General features: G+C 38.5%; 1 protein-coding gene across 1 annotated transcript in view; it reads right to left on the bottom strand.

Moving 5' to 3' along the window:
• ADAM10 (ADAM metallopeptidase domain 10) overlaps positions 1–24,618 on the bottom strand; it is a 168,303-nt gene that overhangs the window by 97,839 nt on the left and 45,846 nt on the right. Inside the window, exons 2-4 of the mRNA XM_081105358.1 lie at positions 23,501–23,651; positions 6,344–6,462; positions 4,091–4,249 (exon numbers count right to left, since the gene is read on the bottom strand). Coding sequence (XP_080961484.1) covers positions 4,091–4,249; positions 6,344–6,462; positions 23,501–23,651 — 429 coding nt within the window. The remainder of the gene's footprint in view (positions 1–4,090; positions 4,250–6,343; positions 6,463–23,500; positions 23,652–24,618) is intronic.

Below are 24,618 nucleotides of genomic sequence, written 5' to 3'. Positions count from 1 at the left end.
TCTCTTCTACTCTCTCTGAAATCAATGAAAAAATATCCTCGGGTGAGGATTAAAAAAAAAAGAAAAAAGATTAAATTACTAAGAAAATTACAAAGTAACATACAAATCAAATAGTAATAATTCTGTTGGCAGAAATAAAGGAATTCATAATCCAATTTGTGAAGGAGGACTACTGCTTAGAGATCAATGAGAGTTCGAAATATCAGGAGAGGAAGTTGGAAAGGAAATCAAATAAAGATGAGTAAAAATATGGGTAAATAAGCCCAGACTGGTGTGGCTCAATTGGTGGGAGCATTGTCCCATGCACTGAAGAGTCCTGGGTTTGCTTCCAGGACATGTATTGTGTGTGTGTGTGGGGGGGGGGGGGGGGCGGGAGCGGGGGTACCCAATTGATGTTTCTCTCTCAGATCAGTGTTTCTCATTCCCTCTACCTTCCTCGCTCTCTAAAATCAATTAAAAAACATATCCTTGGCCCTAGCAAGTTTGGCTCAGTGGATAAAGCGTCGGCCTGCAGACTGAAGGGTCCAGGATTAATTTCAGTCAAGGGTACATGCCTGGGTTGCAGGCTAAATTCCCAGCAGGCCCCAGGAGGCACCCAATCAATGATTCGTTCTCATCATTGATGTTTCTATCTCGCTCTCCCTCTCTCTTCATCTCTAAAATCAATTTTTAAAATATTGTTTTAAAAAAAGCATATCCTTGAGTGAGGATTAAAAAAAAATGTGGGCAAGGAGAAACCAAGATGGTGGCATAGGTAAACACCTGAAATTGCTGCCTCGCAGAACCAATTCAACAACACAATTAAAAGACAAAACGAACATCATCCAGAACTACAGGAAGGCTGGCTGAGTGGAAATTCTACAACTGGAAGGAAAGAGAAAAGCACCCTGAGACTCAGAGGAGGTGTGGAAGTAAAGTGCAGAGGTACGGAGGCGCACACAGCAAGGGTTGGCAATCGAGGACGCCGGTGTCTTTTTCAATCAGGAGAAAGTCACAAGCTCCCGACGGCTCTGAACTCCAGTTCCAGGCGAGTCTCTGGGACCAAGACTCATACGGGGAGAAACTGGACTGTCCGGCATCGGTCGGAACACGAGGGCAGCTTTCTCTCAGAGGTGCTTGCAGCAATTAGCGCGGGACACTGAGATGGAACACTGAGCCCGGGGACCTCTAAGGACAGGGCTGAGGATCAGCCATAGCTGTTTGCTCTGCCCTGTTCATTCTCTGAGACCCCGCCCCATCCAAGCTGCTAGCTTTTGCATATGAATGACCTGGCCCTTTGAGATCTAAAATTACCTAACAAACTACAGCTGGGTCAGAGAGACCCAGAACATCCAAAAGAAGGCCCAAGGCCCCACAGCAGCTTGCAATGCTTCACAGCTGGGCCTCATCTGGGCACCTCCAAACCCCAAACAAAGAAGAGGAATCTGCAGATCTCTCCGTAGCTGGGTAGCCTCAGGCAGAGGCTAAATTAGCACCTCCTTAGAGATCCAAGTGCAAGTGTACCCAGTGGTCAGAGTGGGACCATCAACATTACAACTCCTCAGATCCATAAGGGACACAGTCAGGGGCCAGACTCAGTGAGCACCAAAGCCCCACTGAAGCAAGTCTTGCCCCAGAAGGGTGTCTCCAGCACATAAGTTCTCCCACCACAGACACAGCTGATTCTCACAGCCAAATGGCCTGGAGGTCAATTCCTCCCAGTGATACCTACAACAATCAAGGCTTAACTACAACAAGACTGTGCACACAGCCCACAAAGGGGTGCACCAAGAGTGTCCACCTCAGGTAATTGGGGAGGCTGAGCCACTGGGCCCTATAGGACACCGAGCACAGAAAGCCACTCTATCAACACAGGGAAGCATAAAAAATGCGGAGACAAAGAAACAGGTCACAAATAATATAAATGGAGGAAAGCAAACTACTGGATATAGAGTTCAAACCACGGTTATAAGGTTACTCAAGAATCTTCTAGAAACCACCGATGAATTTAGTGAGACCCTCCATAAATCTAGTGAGACCCTCGAGGATATGAAAAAGGACCAACTAGAAATTAAGCATACACTGACTGAAATAAAGGATATTATACAGAATTCCAACAGCAGACTAGAGGATCGCAAGAATCAAGTCAAAGATTTGAAATACGAAGAAGCAAAAATCACCCAACCGGAAAAACAAAAAGAAAAAAGAATCCACAAATATGAAGATAGTGTAAGGAGCCGCTGGGACAACTTCAAGCATACCAACATCCGAATTATAGGGGTGCCAGAAGAAGAGAAAGAGCAAGATATTGAAAACCTATCTGAAGAAATAATGACAGAAAACTTCCCCTACCTGCTGAAAGAAATAGACTTACAAGTCCAGGAAGTGCAAGGAACCCCAAACAAAAGGAATCCAAAGAGGACCACACCAGGACACATCATAATTAAAATGCCAAGAGCAAAAGACAAAGAGAGAATCTTAAAAGCATCAAGAAAAAAACAGTCAGTTACCTACAAGGGAGTACCCATACGACTGTCAGCTGATTTCTCAACAGAAACTATGCAGGCCAGAAGGGAGTGGCAAGAAATATTCAAAGTGATGAATAGCAAGAACCTACAACCAAGATTACTTTATCCAGCAAAGCTATCATTCAGAATTGAAGGTCAGATAAAGAGCTTCACAGATAAGAGAAAGGTAAAGGAGTTCATCACCACCAAACCAGTATTATATGAAATGCTGAAAGGTATCCTTTAAGAAGAGGAAGAAGAAAAAGGTAAAAGATAAAAATTATGAACAACAAATACACATCTATCAACAAGTGAATCTAAAAATCAAGTGAATAAATAATCTGATGAACAGAATAAACTGGTAAATATAATAGAATAAGGTGCATAGAAAGGGAGTGGACTGACTATTCTCGGGGGGGGAAAGGGGTGTGGGGGGTGCAGGAAGAGACTGGACAAAAATTGTACACCTATGGATGAGGACAGTGGGGTGGGGGGGTAAGGGCAGAGGGTGGGGTGGGAACCGGTTCGAGGGGAGCTATGGGGGGGGGGGGGGAGGAACAACTAATAATCTGAACAATAAAGATTTAATGTTTTTAAAAAATGTGGGTAAGTAGCATTAATAAATTTGAGATTTAGCAAGCAGCTAAAATCATAAATGTATCCCATCTAAAATAATTATGCTATTTTCTGTAGTAATAGAGGATAAGAAAAAAAGCAAGAATAGCTGATGGAACAAAAAGTCAAAATGGTTAAGGCTTTCCAGTACATTACTAGGAATGAGAATGAGAATATTATTATTGACAATAAATTCCTGACTATAGAAAGGAAACTGAAACTAGAAGGAAGCTGCCAAATTTTACAAACCAGCAAAAATTGAGAGACTAATCAAATTACAGTCAAAGATAAAATATGATTATTCAAGAGGCATATAATCAGAGGAATGAATTTCTGTGGTATTTCATTAAAGTATTCTCATGATTAGATGACTATGAATTCATAGACAATGGTGGAAATTAAAAGATGAAGTTTAAATACATTTTCTACTCTTAAAACACAGAAAAAGAACTTTCCCAACAAATCACCATCATATAGAAGACCATGGTAGAGGACAAAATCCATAATGATATATCTGGAATCTTACCAAACTGAAATCATTATTTCAAGATTCCAAAAAGAAAATCTCAACTTAGAAATTTTAAAAAATACCTAAAACATTTCTTAATCACTACAAATATCCACACTGAAATTTACATAAGAAGCTAATGATGCTTGAGTAGGACACAGACACAAAGGCATTATAGCATTAAATGACGAGCTGGTATCAGAATATAGGATTTCCAGTTCAATCAAAATTGGTTAACTTACAGTTCAAATAGAAGTGATTGCATCATATCAACAAAGTAGGACTAGCATGGATTGGTAAGGAAATTGCATCGCTGTACTATAGATCTGTTATTCATTAAATTGAAACTTTGGTTGTGAGCTATTTTCTAGTCTGATTAATAAGCTAAGGAAAGAAAACAGCTCAAGCTTCACTTGTCTCCACATAGCTTTATTTAAATGTCTTTTTGCAAAAGGCTACTTGATAAAAATTAAGTACTTACTAATATCATCTTCATGATAAATGACAGAGTGAAAAGGTAGAGTTCTGTCTTTAATATATCTCTCTGCTGGCTCAACATAAAATGTTCCACCATGAGTCTGGATGAATCCTTCAAATCTTCCATCAATAACAGACCCATGGCTAAAACTTCCTTCTTCACCTATTAATGAAAGCAACAAACTCTTGAAAATTTAATTTGCCTAGAATGTTAAATTCATTTTTCTTTAAAAAGCTATTCATATATATATATATATATATATATATATATATATTCACTGGGAAAATGAATTTTAAAATAAAATATATCAAACTGAGTTTGAGATGTGAATAGCAACTAGTATTTATTAAAATGTACACAATTATTAGGAACAACAATGAAATAAAACATCTGTCTTATTGACAAATTCCCAGCACCTAGCACAGTGCCTGGCATGTATGCAGTAGTAGTTAATCAATGAATAATTATTAAATTAACTTAAATAGACCCACTGACAAAATAAACACTTTCAAAATAAAGATATTAAAGTTTCTTTTGAAATTTGGCTCTAATTACTATAAGAAAAAAAGCTCTTTTCCAATCTGATATATTCTGCATGAGCCATGTGGCTTCCTTACCACCTTTAGGTTTTATAAATATGTTTCTTAAATAAGATAGTGTCAAATACTTCAAAAGCAATCTGAACAGAAGTATGCCAACAATTTCTTTTATGATACTGGACAAAGATTTATAATTCTGTCCCATCAATTATACTTCCCTAGTGAAAGAACAAAACAGAAAAAAGGTATTTTTGGTTCTTAATATAGTCACAAAGATGAGCACTAACCATCAAATATTTGAAGAAATAGAAGGTAGACGGAGGGGGCTTTAAAAGTTGAATTTACTTAAAATTTTCTCATTAAAACAAAAGTCAGGCTTTCTACAATTTCTAAGTTATATATTAAAATTAATTAGTTGACCTCTGAAATAATCATGAACTGAAGGTAAGAGCCCAAGACACTGATATTTTAAATGGCATGGTTTTTATCTGTAAGCTGTCATACTTTTCTTGACGACTGCCTAGCCAAAAAAAGCAGAGACTGTAAGTTACTTGTCCAGAAAGATAAATAATAATAAAAATAATAGAAAATTGTATTCTAACATTAAAAACCTAGCCCTGGCCTATGTGGCTCAGTTGTTTGAGCATCATGCTTTGTGCCAAAAGGTTGCCAGTTCAATATCAAGTCGGGGCACGTGCCTGGGTAGGGGGCGTGCAGGAGGCAGCCTATCAATGATTCCCCATCATTGATGTTTCTCTCTCTCCCTCTCCATTCTTCTCTGAAAAACGAATACTTTAAAAAAATAGTAAGAATACAAAAATATTTTTATTAAATAGTTAAGATTTTTTCTAAAAGTAAGAAACTTTAAGCATAGAAATGCCTCATGTATCTGGCATAATGAAAAAATAAAAACACTTTTTTAAGCACTTGATTTTTCATGTTATAATATTGATTGGAAATCTAATATATAGAAATAAAATTTAACTTTTAGTTAACTTTGTTTTAAAAACTGAAGACCACCTTGAGTATTTATTAATGTACAAAGTTACAACACAATGATATTTTGCCCTTCTCTAATACCTCCAAAAGACTGACTTTTTAAGCTTTTTTATGACTTCTATAATTATTGTGTTCTTCCCAAACTACTAAGCTGTCAAGTGTAACTTTCTATTGGGTTAGATGTGCGTGTCAAAAAATAAAATAAAACAATGTGTGTGTTCCCCACCCCTCCAATACCTTTATAATCTGGTGTATGTAGTAGGAGATATTTGTTAGAATTGTAAACAAAAGCAAATACATTGTAAAGAGGAAGGCCTTAGGAGGATTTTCCTATCAATGACTGTCACATTATTTTTGGTTAAGATGATCTTTACAGTTTCCTTTTAGATTTTTCCTCTTGTTATAAAACATAGCAAAGTTACTGCTAATTTCTTGTTTGGATGATCAAAAAATTATAGAAGTCATTAAAAAAATTTTTAAATCTAAGTTTGGAGGTATTGAGAGAGTCAAAAATTCAAAACTTTCAGAAGCCAGACTCAGCATAATTCAACATTAAACAAACATGCAAAGATAGATCCAAGGATTACTTCATTCTTCAAAGACAAATATACCCTTCCTGATATATATTCAAACCACCTCAGAATTTATCTCTTCTTTTCTGAAATATTTCTTTGTGTAGAAAAAATTTAAAGAAAGTGTTCTTAAAGATTCAACTTACCATAAATATGTCCAGTGTAAATATGAGAGGTATCATAATCCAGTACTTTATTTGATGTTTCTACTTTAAATTCATCACTAAAAAGGGAAGTGTCCCTCTTCATTCGTAAGTTGAAATGTCTGCAAAATGATATGGAAAAAGGAAAAATGAAATTTAAAGGATCCAAATGTTAAACAATTATTTTATTAAATAGAAAAATCTGCAAAATGTGGACTGTTTCACTCAATTTGTCTATATATTGAGAAATATATTGACCAAACCTTTCATACAAAAATTCTGCTCTAAAATTCAATCTAGTAGCTGTGACACAACTCTAGCTATAGAAAATTAAATAGTAATTGTCTAGAATATATTTAAAAATAAATGCCAATGGGCTGATTCCTACATGGTAAAACAAGATCATTCCAAGAACAACTACTTAGCTTGGAAATAATAAACACACTAGTACCACTACCTATCTTCCCTCCATAGTAATTCTGAAGCTTTGACATTTTCCCCTTCTTTTCACAACTCAAATTAAGATAATACATGGGAAAATGGCATCTATATTAGATACTTAACATCTGAGAGATACATGCTCTTTCGTTTGAAAACACACATACACACAACATTTCAATCCTTTATTTTTCCCTGGGTGCTTCTAACTCATAATTATCTTTGGATCTCCCTCAATTAAATTCGGAAACCCTAAAAGACCATGATATTAATTGAAATCATACTCATTCTAGTTCTATAAAAGAGAGGGTAGGACCAAAATGTGGAAGTGAAATTAAGTAAAGAAACTAGGGTTTCAAAGCAAACTTGAAATCAAATCTTAAGCCTAATATTAGTAGTCCAGAACTTCTATCTGTGAAATAAAGATAATATATTCTATCTTACGGAATTGTTTTAAGGATTATAGATTATAATGTATGTAAAATCATTAACACACTTTCTGGCACACAGGAGATGTACAATAAATGGTACGAAATGAGCTATCATTACTAAACTTTTAAAGTATATCAAGTATCTGTTATAATTTCTATAAAAGTCTACACATAACACAATTTCTATCAATGACCCTGACCCAGTTTTCAATTAGCCAACCTCCAAATATTAACAGGATGTGAAGTACTGGAACTCTCATACATTGCTGTTGAATGTACAAAGTGGTACAATTACTTAGGAAAACTGGAGATTTTTTAATAAAGTTAAATATACAAAAATCCTATGACTCAAAATCCCACTCTAAAAGAAATGAAAACATAAACATATGTCCAAATAACTGGACACAAATGTCCATAGCAGCTTTATTCAAAATAACCCCAAATTGGAAAAAAAACCTAAATGTCTATCAACAAGAGATAAGAAGAGCAAAGTATGAAGGAACTTATTGCTACAATGGAAATTTCTGTATGTTGATTTGAATGGTGGTTACAAAAGTGTATAGAGTTATCAAACAACACACCTTAAAATGAGTGTATTTTATTTTATATAAATAACTAGAGGCCCAGTGCATGAAAACTGTGCACTTGGGGCGGGGGGGAGCTCAGCCCAGCCTGCGCCCTCTCACAGTCTGGGAGAACCTCGGGGGATGTCCGACTGATGGCTTAGCACTGCCAAAGAGGTGGGAGAGGCTCCTGCCACCACCGCCACTGCGCTCGCCGTGACCCTGGCTCAGGGCTTCTGGCTGAGCAGCGCTCCCTCTGTAGGAGCGCACTGACAACCAGGGGGCAGCTCCTGCGTTGAGCATCTGCCCACTGGTGGTCAGTGCGCATCATAGTGACCAATCGTTCTGCCGTTCTGTCGGTTTGCATATTAGCCTTTTATTATAGAGGACTAGAGGCCCGGCGCACAAAATTTGTGCACAGGTTGAGTCCCTAGGCATGGCCTGCGATCAGGGCCCATCTTCCCCAGCTGCTGGCAGCCAGCCCTAACCCCCTGCCACCAATGCTGGTTGCCCTCTGTGTGTGGAGTGACCCTCGGGGTGATCGGGATCCCACTCATCGCACCCATCTCGGGCTGGCGCCGTTCACATCTGCCGCCACCCAACCCTGGTTCCGTTTCCCAACAGGCAATCAGAGCCTGCCAGCTGGGGGGAAGAACCAAGAGGTTGGCCGTTCCTGCCACTGGCCAGCCCCATTCCCCACCACCGGTCACCCTCTGTGTGTAGGGGAACTGGCAGGGCAATCGGGAGCCCACTCACTTGCACCCGCCTTGGCCTGGCGCTGCCCATGTCTGCTGCCACCCACCCCCAGTTCCCCATTCCCCAACGGGCAATCGAAGTCTGCCAGCCAGAGGAGAGACCAAGAGGTTGGCCAGCAGGCCCCAATCAGGCAATCGGGGTCTGTGGGCTGGGGGCAACGCCTGCATTGAGCGTCTCCCCGTGGTGGTCAGTGCACATCATAGCGACCGGTCATTCCGCCATTCAGTCAATTTGCATATTACGCTTTTATATCTATCCTATATAATAAAAGCATAGTAGGCAAACTGTCCCCTCAACCGGGGTTCCTCTGGGAGTTCGACCAGGGGACAGGCCGGATGGGGGAAAGGAGGGAGGGTCCAGCTGGTGGTGCTGGCAGGTGGCCAGGGAAAGGGAGGGAGGCCCTGGCCAGTGGTGGCGGCAGGTGACCCGGGGAAGGGAGGGAAGCCCTGGCACTGGCAGGCGGCCGGGGGAAGGGAGGGAGGCCCCGGCCGGTGGTGGTAACAGCAGCAGCAGCAGTGGCGACGGCAGCAGTGGCAGCAGGCAGCAGCAGGCAGCCGGGCAAGGGAGGGAGTACCCAGCTGGCAGCCGCTAGGAACCCTACCAGTGCACAAATTTTGTGCACTGAGCCTCTAGTATATATATAAAAGCCTAATATTCAAAGTGTCCCCTCAGGATTTCAACCAACTGGGAGTTTAATCGCTCACTATGACGTGCATTGATCACCAGGGGGCGGCATGCAATTTAGGAAGGCCCCAGCTGGCAGCTGGCAGCCAGGGAAAGGAGACCCCGGCCGGAAGCGAGCAGCCACTAGGGACCCTACCCGTGCACAAATTTCATGCACTGGGCCTCTAGTATATAGATACTTCAATAAAGTTGATTTTAAACAAAACAAAAAAACAACTAATTTTTCAAGTGAATAGAGGTCAACAGGACATACTCGTTCGGTTCAGAAAGTGTGTTCCTTTTTCAACAATGTCTATTTTATATTTTCCCTAATTTCATATCAATCTTGGCATTCTTTTATTCTGAGGATGTACTCACATTCCACTTGTCCAAAACTCTCACCAAAATATTGCTAGGGCTTCCCAGGAGTTGTGACAAAGACTCTAAGAAAGGCATCCTCAGAGCCTTAACGTTACAATCTATTTGAGCAAGTAATCAACAAAGTCAAACAGATCTAAATGGAAACTTCACAAATTTAAAAATAGTTTATCCTGAACAAATAGGAATCCTGCCTGAATTCTTGTGGTACATTCTATCTTTTCATAAAATTACTTCTGCCAACTATAGAAAATTCTTGATCATATATGTGAGTATAAATACATTATTTTTCAAAGGTTCACAGTATTTTTAAAATCATTAATTTATCATTTTATATACTTTTAACTTACTAAATAAATACTACCACTAAAAGAGCATTTTTGTTAAACAGACTAACTGTCCAAGGGCTTAATATATTTATCATTCAGGATTGATATTCCAAAAAATTGTTGTATCCTAAAATCATTACAAGCAAGAGTATTAATATTCTATATGGCAAAAAAGGAGGATGGTAAAAGTTTCAGAAAGACATTTAAGTGCAATATAAGAACAATCTGTGCTATACAACCTACCCTCTCCCAAAATAGTTTTACATCACTTAAAGTGTCTAAGCAGATAGCAACCCAGAGCAAAGTTATAACAAAGAGAATTTAAGAACGCTTGAGATAGGCACCTTCCAACCCTGATATTGATTTCATGAGAAGAAAACTGTTTCGTATTTACAGAACATTACTCTTAGTATTGAGTTAAATTAGATTAAAACCATATATAAAATCAGGTCTCAATGATCCAAGTAACAAATAAGATAAATAAATAGATAAATTCATCATACCTCCAAAATGACCTTTTTTTATTAAATATCCTATATAAGAGCTAATATGCAAATAGTTGTCATGCCCTCATGCCATCATGCAGTAACTACTCAGACACTCAACACTGGGGAGAGAGAAATGGGGACCAGCCAGGCACAAATGAGCTCACGAGAGAGTAATGTGGACCAGCCAGGCACAAATGAGCTCGCGAAAGAGTAATGTGGACCAGCCAGGCACAAATGAGCTTTCAAGAAAGGAATGGGGACCAGCCAGGCTGCGGCCTGGGAGAGGGATAAGCCACACACCCCGCAGTCCCAGGCGGCAGCGGCTGGGGCTGCGGCTCGGGAGAGGAACAAGCCACCCGCCCCATGGTCCCGGGCACCTGCAGCTGCGGCCAGCCCAGGCGAAGCCAGCCCGGGTCCTGGGTGCCTGCGGCTGGCCAGAGGGAGGGAATCCTAGGTCCTGGGTACAGGATGAGGCAGCGGTGGTTAGAGGCAATCAGGCCAGCAGGGGAACAGTTAGGGGCAACCAGGCCAGTAGGGGAGCAGTTAGGGGCAATCAGGCAGGCAGAGGTGGTTGAGGGCAATCAAACAGGCAGGCAGAGGGGTTAAGGGTGATCAGGCAGGCAGGCAGGCAAGCAAGCAGGCGAGTGGTTAGGAGCCAGCGGTCCCGGATTTTGAGAGGCAGTCAGACATCCCCTGAGGAGTCCCAAATTGGAGAGGATGCAGACCAGGCTGAGGGACCTCCCCGCCCCCATGCACAATTTCATGCACCGGGCCTCTAGTATCAAAATAAATTTGCATCTAAAACATGTATCAACAAATGAGTGAATGAAACAGGACTGAGCCTAGAAAGTGGGTAAATGGTAGGAAAAAGCCAGAATGAATTAAGTCTGTCACAATCTATGAACTAGATAAGAAAAGCTATGTTAATAATCTATGAATTCTATTAACTAAGCCACTAGATTCTAATTCCATAATTTTGATTCTAATACTATCCATTTGATAGTTCATATCTTCATACCATTTTAATATCTACATGTTATTTTTTCAATATTCCTATTGCATAACATATTATAAAATAATAATAACTAGCTAACAACATTCTGCCTTCCCTCTTTCTCAACAAGCCTTAAATAAAAAGTCTGAAAACATAACCTGATTCTTTAATTGTTTAAACTTTTGGCCCAAAGATCATAAAAACTGCAGTGAATACTGCCTTATAAAAACCAGTCCCTAGAATAAACACTCCAAAAATTTATATGGAACCAAAAAAGACCCCAAAAAGCTGCAGCAATCTTGAGAAAGAAGAACAGAGTTGGAGGAATTACAATACCAGATATCAAGTAATACTACAAAGCCACTATACTCAAAACAGCCTAGTACTGGCAAAAGAACAGGAATATAGATCAACGGAACAAAACAGGGAACCCAGAAATCGAGCCAAGGCATTACCCTCAATTAATATTGGACAAAGGAGGCAAGTACATACAATGAATGGTGTAAAGATAGTCTCCTCAATAAATGGTGATGGGAAAATTGGACAGATAGATGCAAGAAATGAAACTAGACCACCAACTTACACCATACACAAGAATAAACTCAAAATGGATAAAAGACTTACATGTAAGACGTGAAACCATAAAAATCTTAGAAGAAACCATAGGCAGCAAAATCTCAGACATCTCTCATAACAATATGTTTACTGATACATCTCCTAAGGAGAAAACAATGGAAACTAAGGAGAATATAAACAAATGGGACTAAATCAAAATGAAAAGCTTCTGCACAACAAAAGAAACTACTAAATCAAAATGAAAAGCTTCTGCACAACAAAAGAAACTATCAACAAAATAACAACAGAGCCCACTGCATAGGCAAACACATTTACCAATGATACATGCGATAAAGGGTTAATCTCAAAAATATATAGGAAACTCATACAACTTAACAAAAGGAAGACAATCCAATTAAAAAATGGGCAAAGGACCTAAACAGACAGTTCTCCAAAGAGGACATACATACGGCCAAGAGACATGAAAAAAATGCTCAAAGTCACTGATCATCAGAGAGATGCAAATTAAAACGACAATGAGGTTATCACCTCACACCTGTCAGAATGGCTACCATCAACAAATCAACAAATGACAAGTGCTGATGAGGATGTGGAGAAAAAGGAACCCTAATACATTGCTGGTAGGAATGAAGACTGGTGCAACCATTATGGAAAACAGTATGGAGTTTCCTCAAAAAATTTAAATATGGAACTGCCATTTGACCCAGTGATCCCACTTCTAGGAGTATATCCTAAGAAAACCAAAGCACCAATCAGAAAGAATGTATGCACCCCTATGTTCATAGCAGCACAATTTACAATAGCTAAGATCTGGAAATAGCCCAAGTGCCCATCAGTAGACAAGTGGATTAAAGAACTGTGGTACAATTACACAATGGAATACTACACAACTGTAAAAAAGAGAGAACTCTTACCATTTGCAACAGCATGGATGGACCTAGAGAGTATTATGTAAGCGAAATAAGCCAGTCAGAAAAAAGATAAGTACCACATGATCTCACTCATATGTGGAATCTAATGAACAAAAATAAACTGATGAACAAAATAGATCCAGAGACATAGAAGCATGCAACAGACTGTCAAACCTCAGAGTGAAGACAAGGGAGGTTGGGTGGGTGGAAAGAGATCAATCAAAGAACTTGTATGCATATATGCATAACCCATGGACACAAACAATAGGGTGGTGAAGGCCTGGGGCAGGGGGCAGGGGCATGTTATAAGGGGCCAATGGGGGGACAAAAGGGACATATGTAATACTTTCAACAATAAAGATTTAAAAAAAAACCACATTGTATTCTGAGAAAACAGTTTGGTGGTTCCTCAGAAAGTTAAACACAGAATTACCATATGATCGAGCAATTCTTATTCTAGGTATATACCCAAAGAAACTGAAATCAGGGACCCAAGGCGATACCTGTACACCAATATTTATAGCAATATTATTCATAATAGCCAAAAGATGGAAACAACCCAAATGTCCATCAACAGATGGATAAAAACCTATATACTAGTATGTGGTAAACACATACAATGGATTATTCAGCTTAAAAAGGAACAAAATTACGATTCATGCTACAACATGAATGAAGCTTTAAAATATTACTAAGTAAGTCTAACATAAAAGGACAAATATTGTATGATTCCACTTATATGAGGTACTTAGACTAGGCAAATTCATAAAGATGGAAAGTAGAACAGAGGTTATCAGGGACTGGTAGAAGGGCAGGATGGGGAGTTCCTATTTAATGGGTATATATAGTTTCTGTTTGGGATCATGAAAAAACTCTAGAAATGAATAGTGGAGATAGTTACACAACACTGAGAATGTACTTAATGTCAATAAATTGTACACTTAAAAAGGGTTAAAAATAGTAAGTTACAAGATATTTTTACCACAATAGAAATAAACACATTTTTTAAATCACTGTATTCCAAAACGATGGAGTATGAAATAAAATTATGTTGCTAGCAATACCTTTCTTAGTGGTAAAAATTCAAAGAGATTTGGTTAAGATAGTGGTATTATACTGAGAACTAGAGGCCCAGTGCACAAGATTCATGCACTGCAGGGGTGGTGGGGAGATGCCCTCAGCCCGGCCTGCGCCCTCTCACAGTCTGGGAGCCCTCGGGGGATGTCTGACTGATGTCTTAGGCCCAGCCGGACATCCTTAGCACTGCTACGGAGGCAGGCTAAGCTCCTGCCACTGCCGCTGTGCTAACCAGCCGTAAGCCTGGCTTCTGGCGCACTCCTCCTGCGTTGAGAATCTGCCCCCTGGTGGTCAGTGCGCATCATAGCGACCAGTAGTTCCGCCGTTTGGACAATTACCATATTAGCCTTTTATTATATAGGATGATGAAATTATATATAAATTTATATAGGTTTATGAATTTTTATGTTATAGCATTTTTACATATATTATTACATTTCATCCTCAAAGTAACATTGTGAAAAAGGCATGATGCATAATTTTATCAAAGGGTATGACTCAAGGTCACAAGACTAAAATTAGGAATAGAACCGCAGTACTGGGTTATTGCTGCATATTATTCTTTCTACCATGCCACAAATGCTGAGTGTTGTAGTAGCTTTAATGTAATATCAGTCTCTACCAACAAATTACCTTTTAAAATCTACACAAATGCAAGTAAGATTCAGAAACAAAAATTTGGTGGGGGGAAGGGGGAGAGATCAACCAAAAGACTTGTATGCATGCATATAAGCCTAACCAATGGACATAAACACCAGGGGGGTGAGGGCATGAGTGGGAGGGGGTGGGGGAGTAATGGGGAGATAAGGACACATGTGTAATACCTTAATCAATAAAGAAAAAAAAAAGAAACAAAAATTTAACCTTATGTGACTTTCACTGAAAATTGTTCTTTGCCATACCACCATAAGAAATTCTATTTGAGCCGAAACCGGTTTGGCTCAGTGGATAGAGCGTCGGCCTGCGGACTGAAAGGTCCCCGGTTCGATTCCGGTCAAGGGCATGTACCTGGGTTGCGGGCACAACCCCGGTGGGGGATGTGCAGGAGGCGGCTGGTCAATGTTTCTCTCTCATCGATGTTTCTGACTCTCTATCTCTCTCTCTTCCTCTCTGTAAAAAATCAATAAAATATATTTAAAAAAAAAAAAAAAGAAAGAAAGAAATTCTATTTGAACCCTGGCTGGTGTTCCCAGTGGTTAGAGCATCAGCCCACTCACCAAAGGGTCTCAGATTTGATTCCTGGTCAAAGACATATACCTGGGTTGCAGGTGTAATCTCTGGCCCCACTTGAGGTGGGTGTGGGAAGCAACCAATCGCTATGTCTCTGTCACATTGATATCTCTCTCACTCTTTCTTTCTCTCCCTTCCTTTCTTTCTCCCTCCATCCATCCTTTCCACTATCTCTAAAAATCAATGGAAAAAAAATATCCTCGGGTGAGGATTAACAAAAAAAGGAAAGAAATTCTCTTTGGTTATTAATGCCTGATCCACTTTTAGGAGGCTAAACTCTGTTCCATTTCACTGTTTCATTCAGCAGATTTCATTGTTTTTATTATTATAATATACTGTACTGTCATTAAGCTTTAGATTTCCTATATAAAGAACACTATTTGCACTGGAAATGTTTTTCTACCTATAGCTTTAACCATTATATTGATTCTAAGGATCAATAATATTCATCTCTTATCTTGATTATAGTAGTTCTATTATAATTCCTTTTTTTCCCTCAGTAGAACTGTAGTAAAGTTATAAAGAATAGAGTGATTATAGGAGGACACAATCAGTTAACAAGTGACAGCAATTTGAAAAAATACACCAGATTCCAATTTTCCAGCCTCAGTGATATGAAGATGCAGTTGTACCAGGTGGTGAAAATAGCTGCTTTCCTTTCTTAAGCTTTAGAAAAGCACTCTACATCTCAGGAAAACAAATAATAGAGGTACCAGAACCATTTTTGGTGCAGAAGAAAATGAATTATGCTAGGATGAGATTCTATAAGTTTCTGAAAGGTCATGTACTTTCTACATCTTTATGTAAAAAGGCACCTTTCTATACACTAGAACAGTAAGAATAGAGAGTAAAAAGTTGCCTTTCCCTATATGATTGTTATTTTGGCTAAAGATGGTATGGCTGTGATTCTCAGAAGAAACAGAGCAATGGCTTAAGGGTGCATACCTCAAACTGAAGTCATATTAAGACCAAGGCCAACTGATGGAAGTAGCTTGGTAACAAAGGGAAGAAACCTAAGAGCAAAAACCATGCTTCAAAGTATGTGAGTGTAATCCAGCAGTCCCAGACACCAAGACTGTCTGCATGAACAGAAGTCTATCCTATCCTGTCTAAATGGAACAGGTCTATGGCAGGTGAAATAGTAATTCCTAGAAAAAAACTGAACTTAATAGGGTATTCCTGACATCTCTAGATGCCCATTTCCTTCACCTCCTCTTAATAAAGCTGCTTGAGAGAAACTCACATCCAAATTATTTTAAGACAAGTTGCCAATATTAGTGTCAAATATAGCTGAGTCAAATACCTAGTTTACTTCCATTAGTACACTTTTTTGAAAACAGAAAAGTCTTTTAAATAATCTTAAAGAAGCCAATGTTAAACTGGGGGGAGAATAACAGGTTGGCAGAAGGGGAAAGGGCAGAATCAGCCCAGGTATACTCCAATGAGCAGCACCTGAAATATCCTCCACAGAAATTCTAGTGCTCAACAGTTTGAAAAACATTAGTTTCAGGTCTACCTAAATGGACTTGAGGTAGATAAATTAACTCAAGCAAAAATACAAAAACAAAAATCCTCAAGAGTACCCAAGAAAAATAAAAGTAAAACTTAAGCTAAAATGAGTAACTTTATCCTGTGTAAGAAGACAAGCAGATCATCAATGTGAGGCTTTCTCCTATACAGAAGAGCCAAGGGGAAAAAATCTGCCATAATGATGTGATAACAGAACATGATTACATGCATTATACATGATTACATAACAAGTACATTTATCTATTAGAAAGAGAAAAAAGCTTTCTGTAAATACTTTCTGACATTAACTATGTAACTAAACAATTGGCAAGCAAAACTACTGTATATAAAACACTGAAACAATGACAGGATTTAACAGTAGAGTGAGACTTTATTCAGATATTTAATGTATATCAATAGAAGGGAAGAAAAAAGGTAGATGGTCTCACAGTAATGAACACTATGATGAAAAACAAAGTTTGACAGGTAACAGTAAACTATTTGTCAAAAAGAAAAATAAAGACATTTTGGAACTAAAAATAGTTATGAATGTAAACTGTAATTAAAAAAAAAATTATTTTCATTAAAAAAGTCAGTTTAAAAAAACACACATTTTGGGAGTCAAGTATATGGCCAAAACAGCTTTACTATGAGCAAATGTGTTTGTACTTCATACATTTAGAGAAAAATTAGCCAAGCTATACTCAAAAAATAACTGGGTCCTTATAGTCAATCACCACAGAAGAGGTGAGATGGATTCCTAATCAAATACCTGTCTTTAGGGACTAGAGGAGAAACCAGGATGGCGGCATAGGTAAACACCAGAGTTTTCTGCCTCGCACAACCACTTCAAAAATACAACTAAAAGACAAAACCAACATCATCCAGAACCACAGGATGGCTGGCTGAGTGGAAATTCTACAAATAGGAGGAAAGAGAAAAGCACACTGAGACTCAGAGGAGGTGCGGAAGTAAAGTGCAGAGGTACGGAGGCGCACGCAGAAAGGGCTGGCAACTGAGGACGCGGCTGTCTTTTTCAATCGGGAGGGAGACACACGCTCCCGCTCTGAACTCCAGTTCCGGGCGAGTCTCTGGAGACCCAGACTCATACAAGGAGAAACTGGACTGTCTGGCAGCGGGCAGAACTCGAGGGCAGCTTTCTCTCAGAGGTGCTTGCAGCAATTACCGCGGGACACTGAGACCCAGGGCCACTTAGAGCAAGACTGAGGATCAGCCATAGCTGTTTGCTCCGCCCTGTTGATTCCCTGAAACTCCGCCCCACCCAAGCTGCTAGCAGAGGATTTTGCATATGAATGACCTGGCCCTTTGAGATCTAAAATTACCTAACAAACTACAGCTGGGTCAGAGAGACCCAGAACATCTAAAAGAAGGCCCAAGGCCCCACAGCAGCTTGCAATGCTTCACAGCTGGGCCTCATCTGGGCACCTCCAAACCCCAAACAAAGAAAAAGAATCTGCAGATCTCTCCATAGCTCCTGCTGGGTAGCCTCAGGCAGAGGCTAAATTAGCACCTCCTTAGAGATCCAAGTGCAAGTGTACCCAGTGGTCAGAGTGGGACCATCAACATTACAACTCCTCAGATCCATAAGGGACACACTCAGGGGGCAGACTCAGTGAGCACCAAAGCCCCACTGAAGCAACTCTGGCCCCAGAAGGGTGTCTCCAGCACCGAAGTTCTCCCACTGTAGACACAGCTGATTCTCACAGACAATTGGCCTGGAGGTCAATTCCTCCCAGTGATACCTACAACAATCAAGGCTTAACTACAACAAGACTGTGCACACAAGCCCACAAAGGGGTGCACCAAGAGTGTCCACCTCAGATAATTGGGGAGGCTGAGCCACTGGGCCCTATAGGACACCTAGCACAGAAAGCCACTCTATCAACACAGGGAAGCATAAAAAATGTGGAGACAAAGAAACAGGTCACAATGACAGAAATGGACGAAAGCAAACTACTAGATATAGAGTTCAAAACCAAACTTATAAGGTTTTTCAAGAATTTTCTAGAAACTGTAGATAAATTTAGTAAGACCCTCAATAAGTCTAGTGAGACCCTCAAGAAATCTAGTGAGACCGTCGAGGTTATGAAAAAGGACCAACTAGAAATTAAGCATACACTGACTGAAATAAAGAATATTATACAGAGTTCCAACAGCAGACTAGAGGATCACAAGAATCAAGTCAAAGATCTGAAATACGAAGAAGCAAAAAACACCCAACTGGAAAAGCAAGAAGAAAAAAGATTCCAAAAATATAAAGATAGTGTAAGGAGCCCCTGGGACAACTTCAAGCAAACCAAGATCCGAATTATAGGGGTGCCAGAAGAAGAGAGAGAGCAAGATATTGAAAACCTATTTGAAGAAATAATGACAGAAAACTTCCCCTACCTGGTGAAAGAAATAGACTTACAAGTCCAGGAAGCACAGAGAACCCCAAACAAAAGGAATCCATTTACTGTCTAAGTTACTAACTCTAGAAACTCTGACATTAAATATTCTATCAGACGCAGACTGCTTTAGACTAACATTTAAAGTAAACAATATACCCAAAGAATTAAAAAGTCAGAAAAACACTTTTATACTCTTCCCTTCCCTTTTAAAAATAGGAAAAAGGAAGCTCCATTTAAGTTTTTCTTAAAACTCATTCAATATCCTCCACATAAAGCCTACTTAATGCTTACAAACCTGTAAAATAAAAAGGTTTTTTGTTGAAATCATATCTAAGAAGCTAAACTCAGCAATAATCAGCTCATAATTAGCTTCTTAAATACAAAATTAACATGAATACAACTCAACTCTTGTTTTTTCTTATGATTCAGTAAGTAATTTAATTAGCCAGTGTCCTTACAGAATTTTTAAAAACACATTTATAGGCTCTAAATTTCTGTGTGAAGAGGAATCAAGCAAGAATAAAAAATATCATGCCTGGCCAGTGTGCTCAGTTGGTTAAACGTCCTCCCATGTACGGAGGGGTCCACGGTTAGATTTCCAGTCACGGCACATGCCAGGGGTTTCAAGCATAATCCCTAATAGGGGACATGCAGGAGGCAGGCAGCCAATTGATATTTCTCTCTCATGGATGTTTCTCTCTCTCTCTCTCTCTCCCTCTTCTTTTCTCTCTCTGAAATCAGTAAAAACGTAGTATTTAATTTTTTAAAGAATTTTTAAAAATATCACAACCTAGAAAATCCACAGCTGAGACAAAGAGCAGTGTGAAATATACTTAAACTAATAATATATGCTAACAGGCACTGTACCAGACATAAACTAGTACTAAATAAATAGCATTTCCTTTAGGAAATGTTGCTCAAACTTTCTCAAATTTTGTTGGGAAAGATTTAAGTACCAAGTCAATATTTTTCAAAATTTTGTCTTTCCACATCCTTAACAATAGTATTTTTATAGAATTCAAATGTATTCTATTGCTCTTCTTTATGAGCTGGCATCCATTTGTGCTCCCTAACATACCTCTGCTTCTCAAAGTGTGCTGGTCTGTCTACAGAGTTAAAAGTACCCTAGGTTTCTGCTACCTCATTCATTATATGACAAAAATAACCCTGGCCACTATAACTTGGTTAGAGCATCATCCCATGCACAGAAGGGTTGCAGGTTCAATTCCTAGTTCGGACATATACCCAGGTTTCGAATTTGATCTCCGCAGGGGCAAGTGTGGGAGGCAACTGATCAGTGTTTCTCTCTGACATGGATGTTACACGCGCTCTCTCTCTCTCTCCCTTTCTCTTCATCTCTCTCTAAAAACAATAGAAACGTGTGCTCAGGTGAAGATTAAAAAATAATAATATAGCCCAGCCAATGTTGCTCAGTGGTTGAGCATCAATCCATACACCAAGAGGTTAGATTCCTCTCTCTCAAAAATCAATAAAAACATATTTTTTTAAAAACTTAATGGTGTCCTAACCAGTTTGGCTCAGTGGATAGAGCGTCAGCCTGCGGACTGAAAGGTCCCAGGTTCGATTCCAGTCAAGGGCATTTACCTTGGTTGCGGGCACATCCCCAGTAGGGGGTGTGCAGGAGGCAGCTGTTCAGTTTCTAACTCTCTATCCCTCTCCCTTCCTCCCTGTAAAAAAGTCAATAAGACATATTTTTTAAAATATTAATAGTATTAATAATAATAATATAAATAAATAAATAAAGCCCAAGACACTTCCAGACTAACCCAACTCCAGTCAGGAAGCATCAAAGGAAATTTTTATGCCTTTTACAGATTATTGACCTCATTCTTTTTTTTTTTTTTTTAAATATATTTTATTGATTTTTTACAGAGAGGAAAGGAGAGGGATAGAGAGTTAGAGACATCGATGAGAGAGAAACATCGATCAGCTGCCTCCTGCACATCTCCTACTGGGGATATGCCCGCAACCCAGGTACATGCCCTTGACTGGAATCGAACCTGGGACCCTTCAGTCCGCAGGCCGACGCTCTATCCACTGAGCCAAACCGGTTTTGGCTGACCTCATTCTTGATAAAAAATACTAGGATAAAAACACATCTTAGCTTTGCTGAGAAATTGAAAATCAGTTTTCTCAGAGGTTAGAGTGTTAGCCCATGCACCAAAGGATTATGGGTTTGATTCCCAGTCAAGGGCATGTACCTGAGTTGCCGGTTCCTCCCCTGATGTGCTAGTTGGGACACATGCGGGAGGAAAACAACCGATGTCTCTCTCTAACATTTCTTTCTTTCTTCTCTCTCTCTCTTTCTCTCTCTCTCTTTCTCTCTCTCTCTCTCTCTCTCACACACACACACACACACACACACACACTCACATACACATACACAGGTAAAAAATACAAAAGGAGGTAGGGAATTGGTTTCTCCACATACTCAATATGAGTTGTGTGATAGATCTAATAAAGACCTAGTCATGTAGCAGGAATGTAGTGTGCAAATCAAAAGCAGCTAGAATCTCCACTTTTCCTTTTGGCATCCCCACTATATGTTGAATAGAGTATTAAATTTATTTTGAGGTGGTGGCTAAAAACTTAGGGAGGCTTAATGCTTGCGTATTATTTCACGGTGCTTAAAAAAGGATGAGTAATTTTAAAATATCTGAAGTTAAGGGTCATAAAAACTTAAATGAAATGATGCCACTAAAATTTTTACCTAGAAAACAAACAGACCCTGAATTGAATCTTTTTCCCTCCTTCAAATCAAAGTAGGAGATTTTATAACTTAAATATTTTTCTCTACAATGATCATTACATTGCAATATGGAAAATAAGTTAATTTAAGTAATACATTTATTTCCATGTACAAAATACTTTGTTTCATAGCATTTCTTATTATCTGCCTTTCCATCCATTAAAATACTTCTTAAGCATCTGTACTATAAGTGTAAACAATGACACATTAAGTATTAGCCAGGTTCTTTGCCTGTGAGGAATAAAAACATTGTCATAGAAAAATAAACAAGAAATACATGCATGAAAAGAAAGAGAGAACGAATATAATGTGAGTAATACAGAGAAGTATTTAAAAGTTCCAAGGAAGGTGTAGATAAAGCTTCAAAGAAGTAGAACTTGAACTGCGCATTAAAAGAGGGTGAAAATTATTTAAGATAAATGACACAGAATAAACTGTACCCGGCTTAAAAAGCAATCAGAAGATCGTTCTGGGTGAAACAGACAATGTTGGGGAGTGGAGTAAGTTTAGAATATTAGACTAGATTTAATTTACAGAGAATACTGAAAGCCAAGTTTAAAAATCTGGCTAATAATTATAAATTGAAGACTTCAGAGCAATAAGCTGGCATGAAAAAGGAAGCATTTAAGGAAGAGTCATCTCATAGCATGTAGTTTAAATGATAAATGGAGTGGAAGTGGGGAAACCTATTAAGAGGTAATAAATCAAGATTACACCAGTAAAAAAAAGTACAAAAGGAGTAAATTTACTAATTACAGCAGGCAAGTAAGAGAGTCTGACAAGAATACTCAAAAATTTTGTATCTAAGTACCCTTGACAGAAAGAAAAAAAATGGGGTTTAAGTCAGCCAGGTCTGGGCCAAATCTGTGCTGTGTAATTTTAAAGAAGATAACTTCTTTGAGCCTTAGTTTCCTCTGATATAAAAAGACATTTACCATGTTTGGGTGTTGAGAGGATTAAATAAGAAAATGCATATAAGGTATCTATGCACCTGGAACACAACGAACACTAATAACTGATTTTTACCTCTCCCCCTTGGCTCCCTGTTCTTTATCCCTTAACAATTCTGTCTGAGAACTGAGCAATATGTAAGCAATCTATCTACAAGTTGTCATTTTAGAACTGATGAAATTGAGTTTGTGAGATATTAAATGACTTATTCAATGGCATATAACCAGGAACCTTCACTATTAGTACCAGAAACAGATACACTGACCATAAAACACATAAAACGTAGTGGATAACTATGAACATAAAATCTTTTCTTTTTTTAAATGGCACCAAGATTTTATTCCATCTCCTAGTAAAAAAACATTTTGTATATAAAAAAGAAATCATTCTGGCATAACTTTACCATAAAAATCTTCTTTAAAGATGTATCTTCTAATAACACAATAGAGGATCTAATTCATAAATTTAAAAGTATTAAAATGACTGTTTCCTTAACAATATAAAAAGGGGAATACATTTTATAGGAAAACATTTTTTTAATGTATATACCAAATTCCAGTGTAGGCCAAATTTCTAAATAAGGACCTTTCCATTAGAAAAGGTAAATTAAGGATATAAATTTCTTCTTTTAACTTAGATTGAATAGAGGTGAAATTCAAATACAGTCAGCAATTAATTTACTCACCTTCCATGGGCATGGAAATCTAGACGTAAAAACTGGTCCTCATGTGAAACTGCTCTTTTGGCACGCTGGTGTTTTTGGTGTAATGAATCCACATCGTAAGATAATCCTTCATAATGTCTAATATATTTAGTTAAAGGATTTCCGTACTGACCTATGAAAAATAAACACTTTGAATTAGAATCATCTTGAAGGCTTATTCTAGTTCTATTATGATTCCATGATCATTCAAATATCTACAAATATGTATGAAATAATTTTCTCACTAATCCTAATACTTTACTTTCACATATTTTTTTTTAAACTTGTTGTAATGGGAATTTCAACCATACACAAAAATTTGGGTGTTAGCCATAGGTCTGTCTTAGATGTACGTACATTTTTTAAAAACTCATTGTAATGGAAATTTCAACCATACACAAGTTTGGATGTTAGTTATAGGTTTGTCTTAGATGTCTTTTATCAAATTGAGAATGGTTTCTTCTCTTCTTATTTTGCTGATAAAAACTATCAGGAACAAATGTTGACTTTTGTCACCTGCTCTGTCAGCATCAATTAAGATGATTATATTGGGGTTTTAATTGCCCTAGCCGGTTAGGCTCACTGGATAGAGCGTCGGCCTGGGGACTAAAGGGTCCCAGGTTCGATTCCGGTCAAGGGCATGTACCTTGGTTGCAGGCACATCCCCAGTAGGGGGTGTGCAGGAGGCAGCTGATCGGTGCTTCTCTCTCATCAATGTTTCTAACTCTTTATCCCTCTCCCTTCCTCTCTGTAAAAAAATCAATAAAATATATTTTAAAAAAATATATAGCAAATTGACTAATTTTCTAATGCTATTCCAATCTTGCATTACTGAAATAAATCCCATAGTCATAGGGATTCAATTTGCTATAATTCTGTTTAGAATTTTTATCTATGTTCATGAGAGACAGTGGTTGTAGTTTTCTTGTACTTACTGTCTTTGTCAAGTTTTGATATCAGAGTAAAAAATGAGTTGGGGCACCTGCTGGATGACTAAGTTGGTTGGAGCATTGTCCCATATACGAAAAAGGTTGTAGGTTTGTAAGTATTTTGACACTCTCACAGTCAGATAAAGCATTTTGCCACTTCTGATAACTTAG

The sequence above is a fragment of the Myotis nattereri genome, assembly GCF_964212035.1.
Source record: "Myotis nattereri genome assembly, chromosome: 1".
NCBI classification, from domain to species: domain Eukaryota; kingdom Metazoa; phylum Chordata; class Mammalia; order Chiroptera; family Vespertilionidae; genus Myotis; species Myotis nattereri.
The sequence above is the reverse complement of the archived record's forward strand: the minus strand, read 5'-3'. Positions and strand labels throughout refer to the sequence as shown.